At 41.6% G+C, this 20,383-nt stretch overlaps 1 protein-coding gene across 3 annotated transcripts in view; it reads left to right on the top strand.

Annotated features, from left to right (window-relative positions):
* The first annotated feature begins 12,767 nt into the window (after window positions 1-12,767).
* Window positions 12,768-20,383, top strand: part of srpk3 (SRSF protein kinase 3) — a 77,456-nt gene continuing 69,840 nt past the window's right edge. For all 3 annotated transcript variants that reach the window (XR_009655545.1, XM_060932432.1, XM_060932431.1), the window contains exons 1-2: window positions 12,768-12,827; window positions 13,393-13,501. Coding sequence is in view for 2 of the 3 variants with exons in the window: in XM_060932432.1 (XP_060788415.1) it covers window positions 12,812-12,827; window positions 13,393-13,501 (125 nt within the window). In the remaining variant the exon portion in view is untranslated. The remainder of the gene's footprint in view (window positions 12,828-13,392; window positions 13,502-20,383) is intronic.

Here is a 20,383-nt window from a genome sequence, read left to right as displayed (position 1 = left end):
AAAATGGCAGATAAACAAATATCACGTGAGCTCGTGACATCACGTGCACGATCTCTATAGTTAGCTTCGAGGTCAGTAGGCGTGTTCCAGCCATACTATTCCAGCAACCAGGCTTCACTATCCCCACCTCTTTCTCCGTTTATGGACTAGCTGGGAGTTAGGCGGAGTCAGGTGCTGCCAAGATGGCGATGCCTGGAGCCTCCTTATTTGAGCTTCAAACCCGCTCTTCAGAAATCCTATGAGTGGCATTACAGAGGCTTTGTCCATTATTTTTACAGTCTATGGTGTCCAACTGAAACACACACACACACACACTGAAACATGAAACACTTAGTGTGTCATAATTAGAAATGACTTAAATAACATGGTAAGTTAAGTATTGACCAAAGTGACATTCATTTATTTGTAAAATAAATCTGATTTAATTCCTTTCTGAGGAACTGAGTGTGCCGACTGGTCAAAGTGTGCAAAAAGTGGTTCTGATGCATTAATTTTTAAGAAACTGAGGGAGCTGAAAATCTCATTAGAAAAATAAGAACTAGCATTGAACATGTGGCAGGCAAGTCAAGACCTTGGAATAATAAGGCTCTCTGTGAAAAATCCTTAATACACTGAGCCTTACTGAGCTTGTTAGCATTAATAAACCAATGCAGATGCAAATTTTCATTTTTTTTCCTCCCAGTATCTTTTAAAACAATATATTGGTGTAAAGCGTCTTACATGGCATATCCAGTGACATGTAAATAGTACAGTATTGCCAAAGACGTAACACTGTGAGACAGATTCTTAAATAGTATAGAGTCATAAATCATAAAAGCCTGTCAGTTTCCAGGAAACAAATGCAGTCCATAAAGCATCAGTTTACCTGGGGAAGTGGGTGGGCACATGTAGGATTGGACCATTTCTATTGTTTTTTTAATTTAATTTTATTATTATTAAACTGCCACATCAGATCACACTTATCTGTGATAAGTCATGAACTATCTAACAAGAACACACCACAGTTGACCAGCCTTGGTTGCTACAGCAACAGCTGTGATTTGAGTTATCAAGGTGATGGTGGGCGTGGCTTGGAGGGGCACTGCACTGGTGATGGGGCTAGGGGTGTGTTCACCTCCGCACGAGTATTCAGGCACAGAATTCTGTATATATACGTACGAGGGTAAGTCAAAAAGTTCTAAGACAGATGTTATAATTTCAAAAGGAATTCTCTGATGGAAACATCGCTCGCAGGAGTGTTTAGACTTAAATGGAGGATATGTAGAGAAATAGCTTTGTTATTTTCATAAAGATTTTTTTCCATTTGTCTTAGAACTTTTTGACTTACCCTCGTGTACACACAAAGTTAGTGTAGTGGCTTTGTATTTCACTACAATGACGACTAATGAATTTCCACCTTTCTGACTTAACAGCAAACAACAACTAACAATGACATGATACAGTATGAGAAAACAAATTTTGTAACTTTCGTCCACATTCACAACTTCCTGTTAACTTCCTGGTTTAGCAAACGTATATAAGTACAGTACTGTCCAAAGATCTCAGGCACATGTAAAGAAATGTTGTAGACCAAAAAATGGCTTAAAAAATAATGAAATGAAATGTTTCAACGTTTAAAAATACTATAAACGGTAAGCAGTAAGACATAATATACTCAGCAAAAATAAAAACTTGACACTCATTATTTTTCAAATAGTGTTTAGAAACTTTTCTTGAAAGAGTTCTTGTTGTGATTATGGTTAAATGCATTGTCAAGGGCATTACGTCACACATTCATTCTACTGGTCGGGCCTACGTAGCACGTGCGAGAGCACTGCACGCTAAAATCACGTTTCCACGTGACACAAGTGACGTGACCTATTGATACACGTGCAGTTGATCTCACGGTAGCAGAGTAGAGTGTCATCTCAGAAAAACAAGGTTTTATGGTTAATTATTCGTTAATTTGCAATGCCACGACTGTCAAACATTCAGCGTGAACGTGCCATTGGCATGCTGAATACGGGAACATCCGTCACTGACGTTGCGAGGGTTATGGGATGCAGTCGACAGACCATCCATAATCTCCAGACACGTCTCCATCAAACTGGCACCACAGCCGACCGTAAGGAACCCTCCACAGAACTTGCAGGAGCTTGGTGCCATGTTGGTACAAATATGGCGGCGCATTCCCCAAGCTGTGTTCAGACGCATCATCCAATCCATGAGGAGACGTTGTATCGCAGTTGTGAACGCCCATGGAAGACACACCCGATATTGACATGATTTCATTAAGTTGTGACTCACAGTTTTTGATCATGGACATTGTCGTCGCATTTCCGGTGGAACCGATTCCATGATAAACATGATCTGTATGCTATAGCATCTTTAATGGCAAGATAATTGAATACAGTCGTTATTTCAAACCTATTTTCCAAAATGTTCAAATTATTGACTTTGAAACGAGTGTAAAGTTTTTATTTTTGTTGAGTATATATCAATATAACAAAGTCAATATTTGGTATGAGACGACTCTTTGCTTCAAAAAAAAAAATAGTAGTCTGAGGTACAATGAGTGCAGTTTTATGCGGAAATGATCTGTAGGTTTTACTGAGCATCTTCCAGAACCAGCCACAGTTCTTCTGGACACTTTGACTGTCACACTCGCTTCGTAATTTGGCACCAAAACCCAGTAGCCTTCATTGTTTTCTTTTTTTAATCTGAAAAGTGCTCTCTTATGGAATACGCTGCTCAGATATAAACTTTTTTTTTTCCTGTAACGTTTCATTTTTGTGCTGGAAAAAACCCCCTAACATTTGTAACTCTAAAATGTCTCGAAAATGTAGAAGTCATAAAATAGAAATCTAGAACGAAGTTTGCATGGAAGGAAAAAAAAAACTTTTGCACAGTACTGTACATGGTTCATAAATGCACTTTGCGAAGTCTTGTCAACTACAAACCTCTAGTTTGTGCAAGTTTTGAGCCTTGTTATTTCTTTGACTGCTGTACAAAACCTTTGACCTTTTGGTTGTGGTTTGGATTCTTTTAATCACTGTTTTGAATGAAGATCTGTTAATTGCTTTTGGACTCGGATTTTGTTTGGGACTTGTGAATAAAACCTCATGCATACGGATCATTGAGCACTCTCCCGAGGCCTGTCTGTTATACTGTGTTGAGTTGTTGCTGTTATTATTATATAATCTCAGACTTGCAGTTGTGGTTAAAATTAAAAAAAAGAAGAAAATTTTTGTCTTTTACATTGTGATTTAAGGGTACGCAAACTTTTGCTGTCAAATGGATTGAGTTAACAGTAAACAATGAGGCATACAGCTGAACGTAATCCTTCCTGTACTATAGTAAATACATGACCTTATTTCCTTTGTGACCTTTAAAAACCCCACACTCACTATTTCTCTTCTTTTCTTAACATCAAGGGGTTTTTTTTTCGTCTCCCAACCTTTCATAAGATGAAACAGTGATTTTAAGCCTTGAAATAATTAAATCTGTAATTAAATTTCCGCAATACCTGAATGTTATTACAGTGTAGCCAGGTAGCACGTAATGTAACCCAATATGTACCTAACACGTTAATGTTTTCGTGATGACTCTGCGGAGGAAGCTTGAGGCACTTGGAGGAGACTTTGTATGCGATGTACGCCTCCTGCTCTTTGTCTCCTTTTCCTGATCCAGTTCCTCCATGCTGTACACACACACACATCAAGCACCCCATGGGCATGGGTGTCGACGCCTGCCCCGCTGCCATGGCAACAAAGATGGTGGCTTTTCCAAGGTAAGTTCCCATCGCAGCTGCTTGTGCCAGGTTGTAGCCTCCTGTGCAGCTCATGCAGTTAACCACATTTACATAGATGTAGCCCAAGCTGAGTCCAGGAAGAGGTGGTTAAGGTGCCATTCGTGGAGACAGATGAAGGTTGGGGGGTTGGTGAGGGCAAAGAGGGGTAGAGTGGGCAACCAGCAGATGGTGTGGAGGAGCAGCAGGGGAGCAGGAGCCTGCATGGCACCTCATTACCTGTTCTATAGAAAAGAAAAGAAACACAAGATAGTTGGACAGACCTGCTAAATTACACTTGACCAGTGTAGCTAGCTGATGCTTGTTGAATTTTTATGGCCCTGTCAAATAGGTCTATGTTATATTACCAACAGACCTTCAGGTGTAAAGTAGAGGCATGGACAGGAAGAAACCTGCTTGTCAGGCCTGCTTGGGACTCAACTTTGACTAATTTGTGGTAAAATGCGAAACGTTATTTTATTCCGAAAGAGAAAAAAAATGGTATCAAAGGACACCGAGTGAGAGGGGGAAAAAAAGTAGAGTGAGAGGAGCATTGGAGGGGAGACGAGTCATCTTTAATTCATTTGGCAGCAGCAGAAGTCTTGGGGGCCTGCTGCTGCTGCTGCTGTATGAAAGATGAGAGAGTGGAGTTAGTGGGGTCGATCAGTATGCACAACGTTTTACCTCCTCATCTCCCCTCTTCAAACACGAGCCAGATTAGTCACTTCGATTCAATTGGGCTTCGGCTTTGTAAGATTGTAGACACCTTGTTTATAAGACATGAAGAAGAACATGATTAAAGCCAAGTCTTAACCAGGCCAGTGGTGTGAGATGATTCTACAAAGATTCCCGGACATCTGAAGGATTTTTACTGTTCAACAACAATTTTATTTTGCACAATAGAGATATAAAAGCATACAATGATTATGAAAAAAAATATTTTTTGAAGTTTTGTGCCTAGCGGCTAAGTGAACTGACAGTTGTCTAGTTAACCCCTAGTTAATTTTGGTTAATAAAAATAATTGGTGAAAAGGAGACTATGATTAAACAAAAGCCAGAATTTTTAATTTATGCAACGTTCATTTTGAATTATTAAAGATAGACTGCCGTTCAGATTTTTCAAGTGTAGCTCATAGAAAGAATTTTCCCCGACACCTAATTATTTTTGTTTAGTGGACCGAAAGCTACTGAATTTGAATCATGGACTTCCAATTTTATTAGTTTTTTTTTTTTTAATAGAACAATTAATGAATCCCCTCCTAGAACTGCCACCTTATTGTGGTGGAGGGGTTTGTGTGCTTGAATGATCCTAGGAGTTATGTTGTCGGGGGCATTGATGCAGTGATGCGGTCGCTTTACCGGTCCGTCGTGGTGAAGAAGGAGCTGAGCCAAAAGGCGAAGCTCTCAATTTACCGGTCGATCTATGTTCCGACTCTCACCTATGGTCATGAGCTTTGGGTAATGACCGAAAGAACAAGATCGCGGATACAAGCGGCCGAAATGAGTTTCCTTCGCAGGGTGGCTGGGCGCTCCCTTAGAGATAGGGTGAGAAGCACAGTCACTCGGGAGGAGCTCGGAGTAGAGCCGCTGCTCCTCCACATCGAGAGGAATCAGCTGAGGTGGCTCGGGCATCTCTTTCGGATGCCTCCTGGACACCTCCCTGGAGAGAGACCCAGGACACGCTGGAGGGACTATGTCTCTTGGCTGGCCTGGGAACGCCTCGGTGTTCTTCCCGAGGAGCTGGCCAAGGTGTCTGGGGAAAGGGAAGTTTGGGCTTCCATGCTTAGACTGCTGCCTCCGCGACCCGGTCCCGGATAAAGCGGAAGAAGACGAGATGACGAGACAATGAATTTAGAGCCACGTGGCTTTAAATTCTCCGCTATTTTTTTCCTGCTTCACCATGACGCAATACAAGATACTACATCATGCATGACGTGGTGGGCTTTCCCTGTTCGCACAAGGCATTGTGGGATACAAACTTGAAACAGGAGAGAAAAATGGTGGATGTGAGTGTGCAAATGAAGCATGAAAGACCGACTACAGTAATGGAAAGCGAGAAGAAAAGACGTTATGTTATATACGAAGGAAAGGAAACGCAGGACCAAACTAATAAATATATATCGGCGGTCAGCAAGCAGCTCGGTGTGATCAGCTGTTCATTTAACGACAGAATGATGGAACTGTCAGTGCAGCGTCAAAGGTAAACCTGCGCATGCGCACACGCACAGACTTCCTCTGTCTGCTTGACTGCGCGAAGCGAGCGATTTCATGCACATTATTTGCTTTAATCCCCTCAAATTAAATAAGTTCCCAGCCACGGAACAGAATGGTCTGATATTTTTGTGAGATATTACAGAAACAAACATATGACCACATTTCAGAGAGCACTAAATTTCACCGATTTTATGAAATCAAAAGGCCGTCTAGCTTTAAGATTTAGTTTTTAATTTGTTATTCTACAAGATAAAGTTTCACTTTTTTAGCAAAAGAGAACCTGTTTGACAATTTGATGGCCTGAAGAAGGTTTTTTGCAAATTTGGGTGGTAGCGAAGGAAGTAGTTTTTTACCTACTGTACGTTAGTCCTTTAAGGTGGCATGTAAAGATTACCATGAGAGGAATATCTGGTATTATCAAAATGGACACTATTGACAAAACACTGCCAACTTTGTAGTTTTCAATACATCTAACGTGATAAAAAAAAAAGTCAACTTTGTCATAAATGATGCATGCTCACACTGAGTAATAATTATCATCCTTAATATAAAATCTTCTTCTTCTTCACCTGTCCAGTGTGTTCTGGGTTGGGTCCCTTTTCCTAGTGTTTCTTGGCTCAGTAAGTACATCCAGCTAGCCGCTCCTTTGCTGCGCTGCTTTTGGTCATGGACGTAGCCAATTGTACCTAACCGCATGTCTTTGGACTGTGGGGGAAACCTGAGCACCTGGAGGAAACCCACGCAGACATGAGGAGAACATGCAAACTCCACACAGAAAGGCCCCTCATCGGCTGTGAGATTCAAACCTGGAACCTTCTTGCTGCGAGGCGCCAGTGCTAATCACTGCACCACCCTCACTGCCTGTATAAAATAATAGTAGTGATAAATAAATAAAGTGGAAGCATTTCCGTTTCCGGTTAAGAGTACGTTGTGTGCATTCTGGCTGCCGCTTCTCACCGGAGATTTTTATTTTATTTTCTCTTTTGTTTTTCTTTTTTGTGTTTGTGTGGTTTGTTTTTGTTTGAGTGTTTTGTCCGCCGGTTGTGGTGTAGCTCTGGACCCAGTTTTGGGCGTCGGTTCTCTCCAGGCCTTGGTTCGCTGTGGGTGATGCCTGTGCTCCTCACTATGGACTGCAGTGAGCTTGTTGCTCATTTTAACATCATGGTTGTCCAGCGCTCTGTGCTTTAATGCTTGGCGTGATGTTCCGAGCGATGTTGCTCGGTGGCGTTGCGGCAGCTGTGCAGGCAGTTTGGGACATACCAGTGCTCTGCCTGGCGGTGCTTCTGTGCTCGCTTTGTGGATCCATGGTGTGGTGTTCTGAGTGAGGTTGCCTGGTGCCGTCGCAGCGGCTGTGCTGGAGGTGTGGGACTTGTTTTCGTGCGCCTTTTGGTGGGACTGTGGCTGCTACACCATTGGAATGACATCCTGACCTTCATTTGGTGGACTCCCCCCCCCCCCCCCCCAATTGTAAAGCAACCTTTACATAGTTTGTATGTTAAAATGTCACAAATGAAAGAATTTATCAAAAAAAAAAATTAAAACAAATATGGGTTATATTTACATATCAATCAAAAGAAGCAAAGCATTTCACAAAGGAAAATTTAAAACCCTTGATTTATGCTTACACAGTTGATTCATATTACAACTAAATAATGACTAAAAATAAATTTAATGATGAAGTAAGAATATACAGTGCATGGACTTATAAATGACAAGCGTCTATAGAAAAGAACAAAACGAGTAAAGGAGGTAGGTGGCACAGTGGTGTAGTGGTTAGCACTGTTGCCTCACAGCAAGAAGGTTCTGGGTTTGAGTCCAGTGGCCAATGAGGGGCCTTTCTGTGTGGAGTTTGCATGTTCTCCCCTTGTCTGCGTGGACTTCCTCCACAGTTCAAAGACGTGATTAGATTAATAGGAGGCGGCCTTGGGCTGCTCTGGGTATGTGTGTGTGCTCATTGCTCACTTGTGTGTGTTCACTGTTTCAGATGGGTTAAATGCAGAGGAGGAATTTCACTGTGTGTTTAAGTCTGTACTTGAATGTAGTTGTGACAAAAAAGTCGTCTTCTTCTTCTTGAGCAAGGCACCTAAACCCCAACTGCTCCTCTGGGCGCTGTAGCGTAGCTGCCCATTGCTCTGGGTATGTGTGTGTGTTCATTTGTTCACGTGCGTGTTCAGATGGGTTAACTGCAGAGAGAAATTTCACTATGCTTAAGTGTGCATGTGATAAATAAAGCTCTTCTTCTTAGGCTGAAGATTATCATCACCCGAAAAAAAAAAACCTTCCTAAAATGTTAAACTGCGAATGAAACAAATTCTTCCTTCAAATAAGAGGATAATAATCTCACAAACATAAAAAACAAAACCAGCCTTGAGCTTACTGAAGGGTTAATTCATGGAAAGGCTCTTGGATTAGTTGTCATCTCTTCTGCCTTTTCACACTTTCTCAAGATGTAAACAAAAGGAAATCACAGGATTTTTTTTTTTACAGGTTTCTCAGCTACATAATGCACTTGTCTTGAGGCCATAATTTAAACCATTGCATGGCTTCCAGGTTGTTTGTTAAAGTAAGAAATAAAACAACCAACTATATTGCACCTTTAAAATAGGAACAGGCAATAAATAAATAAATAAATAAATAAATGTATCTCTCCCTTCAGTGGCCTTTTTTCAGGCTTCAGGGAGCTGTTTTAAAGGCAAATTTAAAAGCTGAAATGCCTGAACAGACAGGAAGAAGCTGGAAAATCTTTTACTAGAACACAAAACTAATAAAAGTCCAAAATTAGATAGATAGATAGATAGATAGATAGATAGATAGATAGATAGATAGATAGATAGATAGATAGATAGATAGATAGATAGATAGATAGATAGATAAAGGACGATGTTGTACTTCAGGTTTAAGAGAACACGCGCTGTAACTAACGGCAACAAGATGTCCAGAAATCCTCTCAACTCGTGTCTCACAGTGTCAGCATTTTGAGACCTGAAATATTTAAACCACATCAACTAGCCATATTATTCAGAGAGAGAGAGAGAGAGAGAGAGAGAGAGATTAAAATGTCATTATGTATGGTAATAACAGTATTACTAACAATAATAACAGCTGACAACACAAATTAACTCTTTCTTGCATCAATTTTTATACACGTATAAATCCAGATTCTTCAGAATTTTTTCCTCTTTTTTAAAAACTTAATATTGCAAGATGCATGAACTTTGACTCGATCAAATATCCTATAAAAAGTCCATGGATTGTACATCAGTTCAAAAAAAGGCTAAAAGAGTATGCTTGAAATAATAATTAAAAATGAACGAATTAAAAATTTTAATAAAATTAAATGATAAAAATAATAAAATAAAAAGTGTTAAAAATTAAAAAAGGCATGTAAAGGTCTAAAATTGTAAAGGTAAAGACAAATTTTATTTTATTTTAAAAATGTAAAAATATTGTTTTAGAATATATACAATTTGCACAGTTTAGGATTGGTGCATGATGTAAAAATAAATCCGTCTTTCAGAAAAAAAATACAAGCGAAAACCTTAATTTATATTTAAAATAATAATAATCTAAGGTGTTCAGTAGAATCACATCACATCACATTATCTCTAGCCGCTTTATCCTTCTACAGGGTCGCAGGCAAGCTGGAGCCTATCCCAGCTGACTACGGGCGAAAGGCGGGGTACACCCTGGACAAGTCGCCAGGTCATCACAGGGCTGACACATAGACACAGACAACCATTCACACTCACATTCACACCTACGGTCAATTTAGAGTCACCAGTTAACCTAACCTGCATGTCTTTGGACTGTGGGGGAAACCGGAGCACCCGGAGGAAACCCACGCGGACACGGGGAGAACATGCAAACTCCACACAGAAAGGCCCTCGCCGGCCCCGGGGCTCGAACCCAGGACCTTCTTGCTGTGAGGCGACAGCGCTAACCACTACACCACCGTGCCGCCCGTGTTCAGTAGAATGTGGCACAAAAATATTTTTTCACTGTCATTTTTTAATGTACAAAGTTAGGAAAGATCGAGGATGATAAATAGTCCACAGAACTACAGAAGTTACGTTAATTTACAGTAATTTATAGTGTTCTTGAGCGATTTGGAGGTGTTTTATTTTCATACTTTTATTTTTGCATGCCTTTCTTCATAGGTTCTCTGGTTTCCTTCCAGTAGGTGGATCAGTTCTGCTATAAATTGCAGCTAGTGTATGAATGTGTGTGTGTGTATGATTTCCTGATTTCCTGTGATGAACTGGCATCCCATCCAGGGTGTATTCCCACTGTGTGCCCAGTGTTCCCAGGATAGACTTTGGAACCAAATACCTGCTTTCCACCAACACAAACTAAGTGCTAGTTCTGGGTTAGTGCTGGTGCTGGTTCGGAGTTGGTTCAACTTGTAAACTTTCTAAGAACCGGTTTGCTTTTCCATGGGCTCAAGAGCCACCACAGAGCCACATCACTGTATGTCACTGTATACATCTGTGTACGAGAGAGTTTGTCTCCTTCATGGACCACTGCTGCTTCAATTTCACGTCCAGCTCTGTTTCTTCTTCTTCTTCTTCTTCTTTGGATGAGGCACACTGGTCAATACATTAGCTCTGTTTAAAAAAAAAAAAAAAGGTAATCACAAAGTTTTGTATCATGGTGGTCATGATAATCCCATCCACAGGCCCTGATGTAAGTAGTTCTTGGTTCTAAACCAGCAAAATGTTGGTGCAGCTCTTGAAGTTTTTCAGTTTTGGTAGAACAGGGGGGAAAGAAGTGACCCTGACCAGGATCATCATCATCATCATCTTTTGGCTGTTCCTGTTCGAGGTTGCCACAATATATAACGTCCCTCCATCATCTCCTCCTGTATGCAGTATCTTCTTCTGTCACACCAACCGGCCTTATGCCTTCCTTCACCACATCCATAAATCTCATCTTTGGTTGTCCTTTTTTCCTTCTACCTGCAACTCCATCTCCTGCATCCTTTCCTCAATATACCTTGGATCTCTCCTCTGTACGTGTCCAAACCATCTCAGTCTCGCCTCTCGCATTTTGTTGCCAAGCCGTCCTACATGTCCTGTTCCTCTAATATTCTCATTTCTAAACCTGTCCAGCGTTGTCTCTCCCAGTGAGAATCTCAACACCTTTAGCTCTGCTCCCTCCAGTTCCACGTCCTGTCTTGTTGTCAGTGCCACTGTCTCCAAACCGTACAACATCATTGCTCTTATTATTGTCTTGTACACTCTTGATGGCAACCTTCTGTCACAAATCACCTCTGACATTCTCTTCCTCCATTCCAACCTTCTTGCACTCTCTCCTTCACTTCTCTGCTGCACTCACTATTACTTGGATTACCCTGACCAGGATAAAGCAGTTAATAAAAATGAATGAATGTGTTTCTAATTGTGTCTGACTTAGCTGTGGTAATGTCACACTCCTTTATTTTCTCTCCTTAATTTGGATGGATTGAATGGATGGATGGATGGATGGATGGATGGATTGAATGGATAGATGGATGGATTGAATGGATAGATGGGTGGATGGATAGATGGATGGAATAGATTGAATTGATGGATTGGATGGAATGGATGGATGGATTGGATGGATGGATGGATGGATTGAATGAATAGATGGATGGATGGATGGATGGATGGATGGATGGATGGATTGGATAGATAGATGGATTGAATGGATGGATGGATGGATGGATGGAATAGATTGAATTGATGGAATGGATGGAATGGATGGATGGATGGATGGATTGAAGGATGGATGGATGGATGGATGGATGGATGGATGGATGGATAGATGGATGGATTGAATGGATAGATGGATGGATGGATAGATGGATGGAATAGATTGAATTGATGGATTGGATGGAATGGATGGAATGGATAGATGGATGGATTGGATGGATGGATGGATGGATTGAATGAATAGATGGATGGATTGGATGGATGGATGGAATGGATGGATGGAATGGATAGATGGAATGGATTGAATTGATGGATTGGATGGATGGATTGAATGGATAGATTGATGGAATGGATTGAATTGATGGATTGGATGAATGGATTGAATGAATGGAATGGATGGATGGATGGATGGATGGATGGATGGATGGATGGGATGGATGGATGGATTGAATGAATGGATTGAATGGATGGATGGATGGATGGAATGGATAGATGGATGGATGGATTGGATAGATGGATGGATGGATTGAATGGATAGATGGATGGAATAGATTGAATTGATGGATTGGATGGATGGATGGATGGATTGAATGGATGGATGGATTGAATGGATAGATGGATGGAATGGAATGGATAGATGGATGGAATGGATGAATGGAATGGATAGATGGATGGATGGATTGAATGGATAGATGGATGGAATGGATTGAATTGATGGAATGGATGAATGGATTGAATGAATGGATGGGATGGATGGATGGAATGGATTGAATTGATGGAATGGATGAATGGACTGAATGAATGGATTGGATGGATGGCTGGATGGGATGGATGGATTGAATGGATAGATGGATGGGATGGATTGAATTGATGGAATGGATGAATGGATTGAATGAATGGATGGCTGGATGGGATGGATGGATTGAATGGAAAGATGGATGGATCGGACGGATGGCTTGGATGGATGGACGGATTGAATGGATGGCTTGGATGGATGTGTACATGGTCCGTCATTGCTTGCATGCTCGTAAAGCGTTTATTCATGGCCACACAACCACCTGTCTCTCCAGCCGTCCTCCTCAACTGCGCATGCGCAAATCGTGCCGCAGAAACGCGTGCGCGCGCGGTGACAGCTGTCCCGATGATATCGACTGACGGTGAGAGTTTTAAAAACAAAATCGATTTCGGTGAAATTTTGTTTTTGCTGATGCGCACATACACCGTGTATATTTAAGCGATACAGTTGTGTAAACGCCGGTTTAGTCATTTAATGTCAGAAGTTTAATCTGAAAACGAGTCTCAGCTAGCACTTTGCATTACATATGAAGAGGCTAGCGGTGTAGCGAGCTAGTTAGCTTAGCCACCAGGACGCAGCGTCTCTTATTTCTTCACGGTAAACTCACAAATAATGATGAAGCATTTTGAAATATGGATTTAAATAAGTATACTGGTTTAAACCGGTCTTATTTTGTAGATTAAATTATTCCTTGGGGCTGTCAGTGTTTTGATTCGCCGTTATACGGGGGTAGAATCTCAAACAGCTCTGTGCGCCCTATGTGAGGGCCCTAGGTAGGCATAGAAGCAGTGGCGTCTACGTCATAGCTAGTGCACTACGGGTATAGTACAGAGCCAATTCGGGACTGAACCCAGTGTGATGTGGGAATAGCAGTGAGATAAGGGTGATAACACTGTGTGTGTGTGTGTGTGTGTGTGTGATGGCAGTGTCCAGCGGTAACACAATCCCGCAGAACAACCGAGCAAAGAAGCCGAAAAAGAAAAAGAAACACCGCAAATCAACCACAGAGGTGGTGATTCCTAGTGTTGAGCTCGGGTAAGTATCCTTACAACACACACACACACACACACATAACAGGACATGGCCCAGATTTCTTTTTTTTTTTTGCAGTGTATGAGTGTGTGCTAAAAATATCTCCAGCCGGTGAAGGGACTCACTTCTCCACATATGCACACTGACTCCTGCCCTCCCCTTCTGCCCATGTGTGTCTATTTTAATGTCACCTGAACAATACATATGAACAGCAGCACAGTCATCAGACTGATGATCAGGAGCACTGGTGGTGACTTGTACTGTAGCATAACATACATATTAAAAAAACAAACAACAAAACACAGAGAGGTGCACTGATCCGCTGCCGAGTATCACTATCAGTGCTGAACGCTGCCCCGAGACTCTGGATTGGGTTGTGGATCACTGGGTTGGACATATTTTCCAACCTGATTCACCGATGTATTTTTTGCCCTGAGTTCGTGCTCCGTTGATTTAACATGACGCACAGTCTTAATCATTAGGGTGCATCAGTTGCCCCCTAAAAATGAAAAGTTCCTCCGATCATGATGCATTTTTGTTTTTATGTTCCTTTTGGTAAGAAAACACACTGGGTGAAATATTTTGACAAAATTCAAAAGTTTAATGGTGGCACCAGGAGCTCAAAGTTATGGAAAAAGCTGCTATTTTATGACTTTTATGACAAAATTTCGATCACTTTTCATGAAACATTATGGCACCTTATAGAGTATACCAAATATCCTAGATACACATTTTTAGTACATATTCTAAATATATTATCAAGCACAGTTTGAGTTTTAGCTGTTCACTGAATCATTGTCAGGCTTTCGTCTAAACCGGGGAACAGGGGCGCTGCGCCCTCTTAAGGCCAATTTATACTGACAACCCAATCCTCGCAGATAGCGTTGCAGACAGTGTCTGCGTAGCCCCCCCACCTTCGCAGACGCTCTGCGCGCACCTCCCAAAAATTGTGACCACCGCAGAAGCCTCGCAGACAGCGCCGCAGACAAGAGGGCTCTGATTGGTCCACTCTACATCCGCTGTACACGCACTTCCGCTTCCCTACTTTCCCGGTTTGTTTTGTTTTCATGACCGGCATTTTTAAAAACACGAGCGAAGATGGAGCAGCATGAAGAGCGGTTGATTGAGGAAGTATGGACATCTATACGACTCCAGTTCTAGTCATTATAAAAAAAAAAAGTTCTAGTCATTATAAGTAACCGGAGGATAAACACTCCACTAACCACACCCACCAACTACTCCTAGCGACTTCGCGCCCCCTTGCGTTGTGCCGGTGAATAACATCGCGCACGCCTATTACTCCCGCTCAACAATAAATTACAACTGTCTGCGAAAAGCTATCTGCGAAAGCCTTGTCGCAAGAGCATGCAGAGGCCTTTACTCTCGGCGTGCGCCCTCTTACCGAAATGCCGATTGAACCCCAAGTCACACTTAGGCCATGCACTTATATGCTACTGCACAACATGCAATCTTTCTCAAAACGATCTTTTCTCCGTGAAAACATCCCAGCAACACCACGTGACAATGTGTCTGATCATCAAATACGTTATAATTACTCTAAAAATATTCCAATCATAGTAGATACACCGCCAGACGGTGCAAAAACAATCTGAATCGGCGTTTTCCAGACTGAGGCGCCATGTTGTTTAGTTGTTTACTTGTCGCGGCTGCTCTCGCAAGATTTGACATGGGTTACATACAAGGTCAGCTGACTTGTAGAGCGAGATTTCTCGAGACTGAATGACCTTTCAACCACCGGCGCGGGAGCTTTTGACAGAAGTAGTTCGCGAGTTGTTTTTGTTGACACTTGGGCATTTAAAGATGTCATCCCGCGGCACGAAACGGAAGAAAGCCAAAGACTGTCCGGGGCAGAAGAAGATTACTTCTTTCTTTTTCAATGTTGACAGACAATTTGTTACAATTTCCCTCTCAGATAGCCTCAGAATGTCCCATTGTAGCCTCAGTTTTTCAAAGGCTTCGCACGGTGGGGGGGTGGACAACCGGCACCATCTCCCCCCCCCCCCCCCTTCGCTCCCTCGCCATGGTGAGCGCCCTCATACTAAATTTTTCTAGAAAAAACCCTGATTGTTCAACTAAACAATACAAATGTATTATGAATCACATTAATGCTTCTCAATCCCTTGCAAAGGTTCTTAACATGATCTCTGGGTCACAAGAAATCAATAAATGGAGCCCAACATTGTGATTCAAACCTTGCGCGAAAACATAAAATAAGCGTTTTTTTGGCAAAAAATGAACCTCATGGTGCCACCATTAGACTTTTGAATATGGTCAAAAAATTTCACAGGATGTCTTTATTGGTGAAAAGGAACACCCAATCAAAAATGCATCAGATTTTATGAAAGTGAGGGCAACTGATGCACCCTATTAATCATGCTTTGTTTCATATGACTGCAACACAAGATTTTGGCTTGTTTTCTAAAAGAATCTTGGTATCAGTGCTCGGGTATACAGTAGGTTTGGCTTGAAAGTTGGTCCTTCCGACGCCATGTGGCGCATAGGGCGGCGCCGATCTCCGTTTCCGTAGCCCTCGGCCTCTTATGTAGCTAGGGTTACAGTGGGGGGCGGGTCCTCTGGTAACCGCTAGAGTTTGACTCCCCAATCGCATCTGTATTGCAGCGTGCCTTGCCAGACGGCAGTGGGTACCATTTTTATGATGGTCTTTGGTATAACCCGACCGTGAGTAGAACTCACAATCTCCTGACTGAGAGGCGGACACGCTAACCACTAGGCCAACTCGCCGGTTTGAAAGTTGGCAGGGATGCACTAATTAGGCTCGCTAAAGTATATATTTTTTATTAGCTAATCAGTGTTTCCCCTAACTTTATGTGCTGAATCAGGATGGTGACCTGCAGGACTCCTCCCTGTGGCTCCGATTACAGAGCATTTGGACCTGAACAAACAGTTAAAGGGGTCATGTTTATTTTAGAACAATAATTAGAACAATTTTTTTTTACAATAGAACTGCACTGCGCTCCTGTCCTGTTTCTTCGGTCCTTAAAATGTGTGTGGGGGGACTTTCGGGGGGGGGGGTCCCCCCGTTGGTTTGATTGGTTTCATTGATTTGCTACTAATCATCATTAATGACATTACTATGAAGCTGGGAATCGCCCACACAGTAGACTGGTGTTTGGTGATGTCCATTTGACACATGATTTTTTTTTTTATTTTATTTTAATCAAAGCTCAGACATGACTGATAAACACACACAGACGCAAGAAATTATTCTCAGGGACGTACGTTAACTTTTTATATTCCTCTGTTTTATTAATCAACGTTTGCCTGCTATTTGATATTTGCTCACAAAAATAGGCTGGGAGATAAACATTCGCTAGCTATCTCAGCGATAGCCAGTATTCAAGGCACATCCTGAACAGAAACTTGACCTGCAAAAAGGTTTTACATTTACCTAGCCAAGTGTCAGCTATTTACAAAATGTCTCCTAAAGTCACTGTCTGACATTATATAATACAAACAAGCATGAAATTGGTTTATTTAAGGAAGCCCATCATACGAATCAAGATTAAAGTTAAAAAAAAAAAGTCACGGCATAACTCGCTGTTAACTAACTACCTAGATAGCAAGCTTATGCCCATTTATATATGTTATTTACCAGCTGAGAGGTCCGTATGGTGAAATACCGTGACCGAGGTCTTGAAAGTACTGAACGAGGCCCTCTGGGCCGAGGTCAGTATTCAAGGCCGAGGTCACGGTATTTCACCATACGGACCGACCTTAAGCTGGTAAATAATATACTTATTTTTTTCTTTACCAAATTCTAACAGAAAACGAGAGCGCCCGAAAGGGAAAACCGAGCCGAGCCGCCATTTTGAATCCTCATTCACGGCTGTAACGCAAATGGCTTCCTCCTCGGTATACAAGTGCACTTCCATGGCAGGAAAAAACTACATTTTGCCGCCTATGTAGTCCCCTATTTATACAAAATTGAGTCATTCAGGATTCAGCCATGTTTTTGCTCGGTGTTAGCAGCAGTTAGAGGTTTTTAGCTTTCTCCTGAAATGTTTTCTTTTATTTCTTCTTCCTCAGGGGAGTAAAACTCGCTTTCGCTGTGAACACTGTCGTTATCGCTATCCATGCTGTAAAATTAATGCTATTCTCCTGAGAAATGCGAAAATAAATGTTGACAAAAATTGCTACTATGTTTGTTGTTGTGAACGAGCGAGGCGCCAGAGGTCCGTAACCGGGGTCCGTACTGTATTATACGGACCCCCTTGCCAGCCAATCAGAGTGCGGGATTTGATGGAAACCGGACCGCGAAAAAAAAATTAAATAGAGGATATTGCATGGTTACGTGAAGATATGAAGTTTATCTTCGAGTGGTGAATGGATATATCACGAGAAGATAAACTTCATATCTTTGCTCCACCGTGTAATGTTCTTTGTATAATATGGACACATCCACAAAAAAAAATACGCAAGTCAATCAGAAGAATTTTAATTTTGACTAGTCAGCGGGAAAACACTAGGAGTGACGTCATCGGAGTGAAATATCAGGAATTATTCTACATACAGGACACTTTTTCGATGGAATAAAAACGTGTTCTATTCCCTTCTAGTGTGTTTCATTCATTTGGTTTGATAGCATGCAATATTGTTAGCATATCGCTTATCCTACGTCTTATTACGTCACTCTACCCAATGGAGAATGAGCATTGAATATGGTTTACGATATTGCATGGTTGTCAAGACAACCTGACGTTATGCGCCGGAGACGTGAAACTTCCGCACTAGTGAGCGACTGGGACAGTTTGAAACAAACATGGCCGCCAGGTTTGCTTCGCTAAATACGGAAGGTTTTGAAAGAATTTTGAAAGAGAAAGACATGTTGAACGCTCGAAAGGAATGTGTATGTATTATTATAATAATAATAATAATACTATTGGCTGGCTTTTTTTCGTGGTCTATCAGATATATTCCATTCAGCTACTCGTCTTCGACTTGTTCAATATCATGCTAGCTGTATGGAATATATCTGATAGACCACGAAAAAAAATGCCAGCCAATATTATTTAAATACGTCACTCAGATCCGCGATGTATTTTGTATGTAAAATGCGAGTTTTTCAACAAGAGAAGATAAACTTCATATCTTCAAGCCAACGTGTGAGTTTCTTTTTATTATATCGGCACATTCACAAACAAAAAGTCCCCAAATTTATCAAAACAGTTCATCGATTTCCTCACAAGTGACGTATAGAGATTTATATCACGGTTTTGGTTCTCCATGTCCCGGATGGAGCTCGGATGAAAAATACGAGTGTCGTATTTCCCACTAAAACACTCGTGCCTGTGTAATAAATATATATATGTTTGTTTTTGTTTTTTTTAACCTTTTTACAGTCAACTAGAAGATATAAAAAAAAAAAAAAAATCTAGTATTCCTGTTTAGATAATAACCAAACTACTTACTCCCCATCCATCACCTGTCTCCATCAGTAGCTGATACACTGACTGACGTGGACAAGGTGGTGTTGAGCGACTCTATTCATGCGCGTGTGCAGTAATCCTACCCTGCAGTGTGCGCGAGCCGGGTAGTATGGATCATTAACCCAGTCTGGCTGAGGATGAAGTGCATGACAGTGCCTAATGGAATAAATAAATGAATAAAAATTCTCAGTTTGCGCCGTGATTTACAGGTCTAAATGTTGGTAAGGATATTTCAGCTTTCCTGAAAGATGCTAGGGACATGTTCCTACTGTCCTTACCTTAATCTACACCGACGGGTATTCGCAAGGTATAGAAAGTGGAACAAACAGCAGGATTGGTGCATCCTAAAAAAAAAAAACCTCAAGCCTTCTCAGCAGATTTGAAGTTTTACGCCCATTATCAGATCTCTGCACGGTTAGTTCTAGATGTCTAAGATCTCCGTACCAACATTGAGCCTCACTGATCAGCCTTTTAGTGAACTCGTGTGTAAATATTTGCGTAACCTAAACTGAATTAAATTTTTCCGCCAGATTGATAAGTGTTTTTAAAGGTCTCATTGCATCGTTTTTTCATTAATTGTGCGGTGGTCTCTAGTATGAATGAATGCCCTGTGAGCTGGTTTTGGTGAAAAAAATGCTGTGGTTCTCCTGTTTCAGGCTGTTCTAGTTTGGTGGAGGAGCGGGTGGCGGGAGAACGACAGGATTTCAGCTCTTATCATTAATATTCATGACATGTAAATGTGTTACCTCTGATTGGCTAACAGCACTGTGACGCTGCCTCCAGTGGGTCAGAACAAGCGGATGTGGGTGTCTTACTATGGCGAGAGAGAAGGAACAAACCGCGAAGGGAAAAATACCGCGCGCTGACGTCATTAAGGTGCGACGCGAGGAAATAAAATAAATTCAACAAATGTTTGGGTTTTTACTGAACAAACAAATAAAATGAACAAGTGACTTAAAAAAAAGAATGTGGGTGTCTTTGTAAAAACTGTTTTGATTGGCTATTATAACAGAGCATGCTGCATGCTTTTTGGTTTTGTAGCGCAGAGTACCTGGCTAACTGCAGGAAGCGGTTAGCTGCACAGCTAATGTAGCCATTGCAAGGCTAACGCACCGATTTTAAAACACGGCAAAACGACTTAACAGTTATACGCTTACTTGTTCGGTGTTTGTGGCTGATGCGGCAAGGATGCTTGGTACGGACCCAGGCTTCAGTGACAGTTGATGTGCAAAACCTGCCCTGTACTGTCCCAAGTTGTGGAAACATTCATCAGGAAAATGCTTCCGACAAACATACACCGTCTTAGGTAGACTCGACGGCGTATTATTGGAGTAAATAAAATTAAGCCACTGCGTCTTCAGGGGCTCTCCCGTCGGCAGTAAAAACAGACTCCTTTCTGTGTTGTCACATCCATGTA

The sequence above is a fragment of the Neoarius graeffei genome, chromosome 10 (assembly GCF_027579695.1).
Source record: "Neoarius graeffei isolate fNeoGra1 chromosome 10, fNeoGra1.pri, whole genome shotgun sequence".
NCBI classification, from domain to species: Eukaryota; Metazoa; Chordata; class Actinopteri; order Siluriformes; family Ariidae; genus Neoarius; species Neoarius graeffei.
Note: the sequence above shows the minus strand (reverse complement) of the source record. Positions and strands in the feature narration are given on the sequence as shown.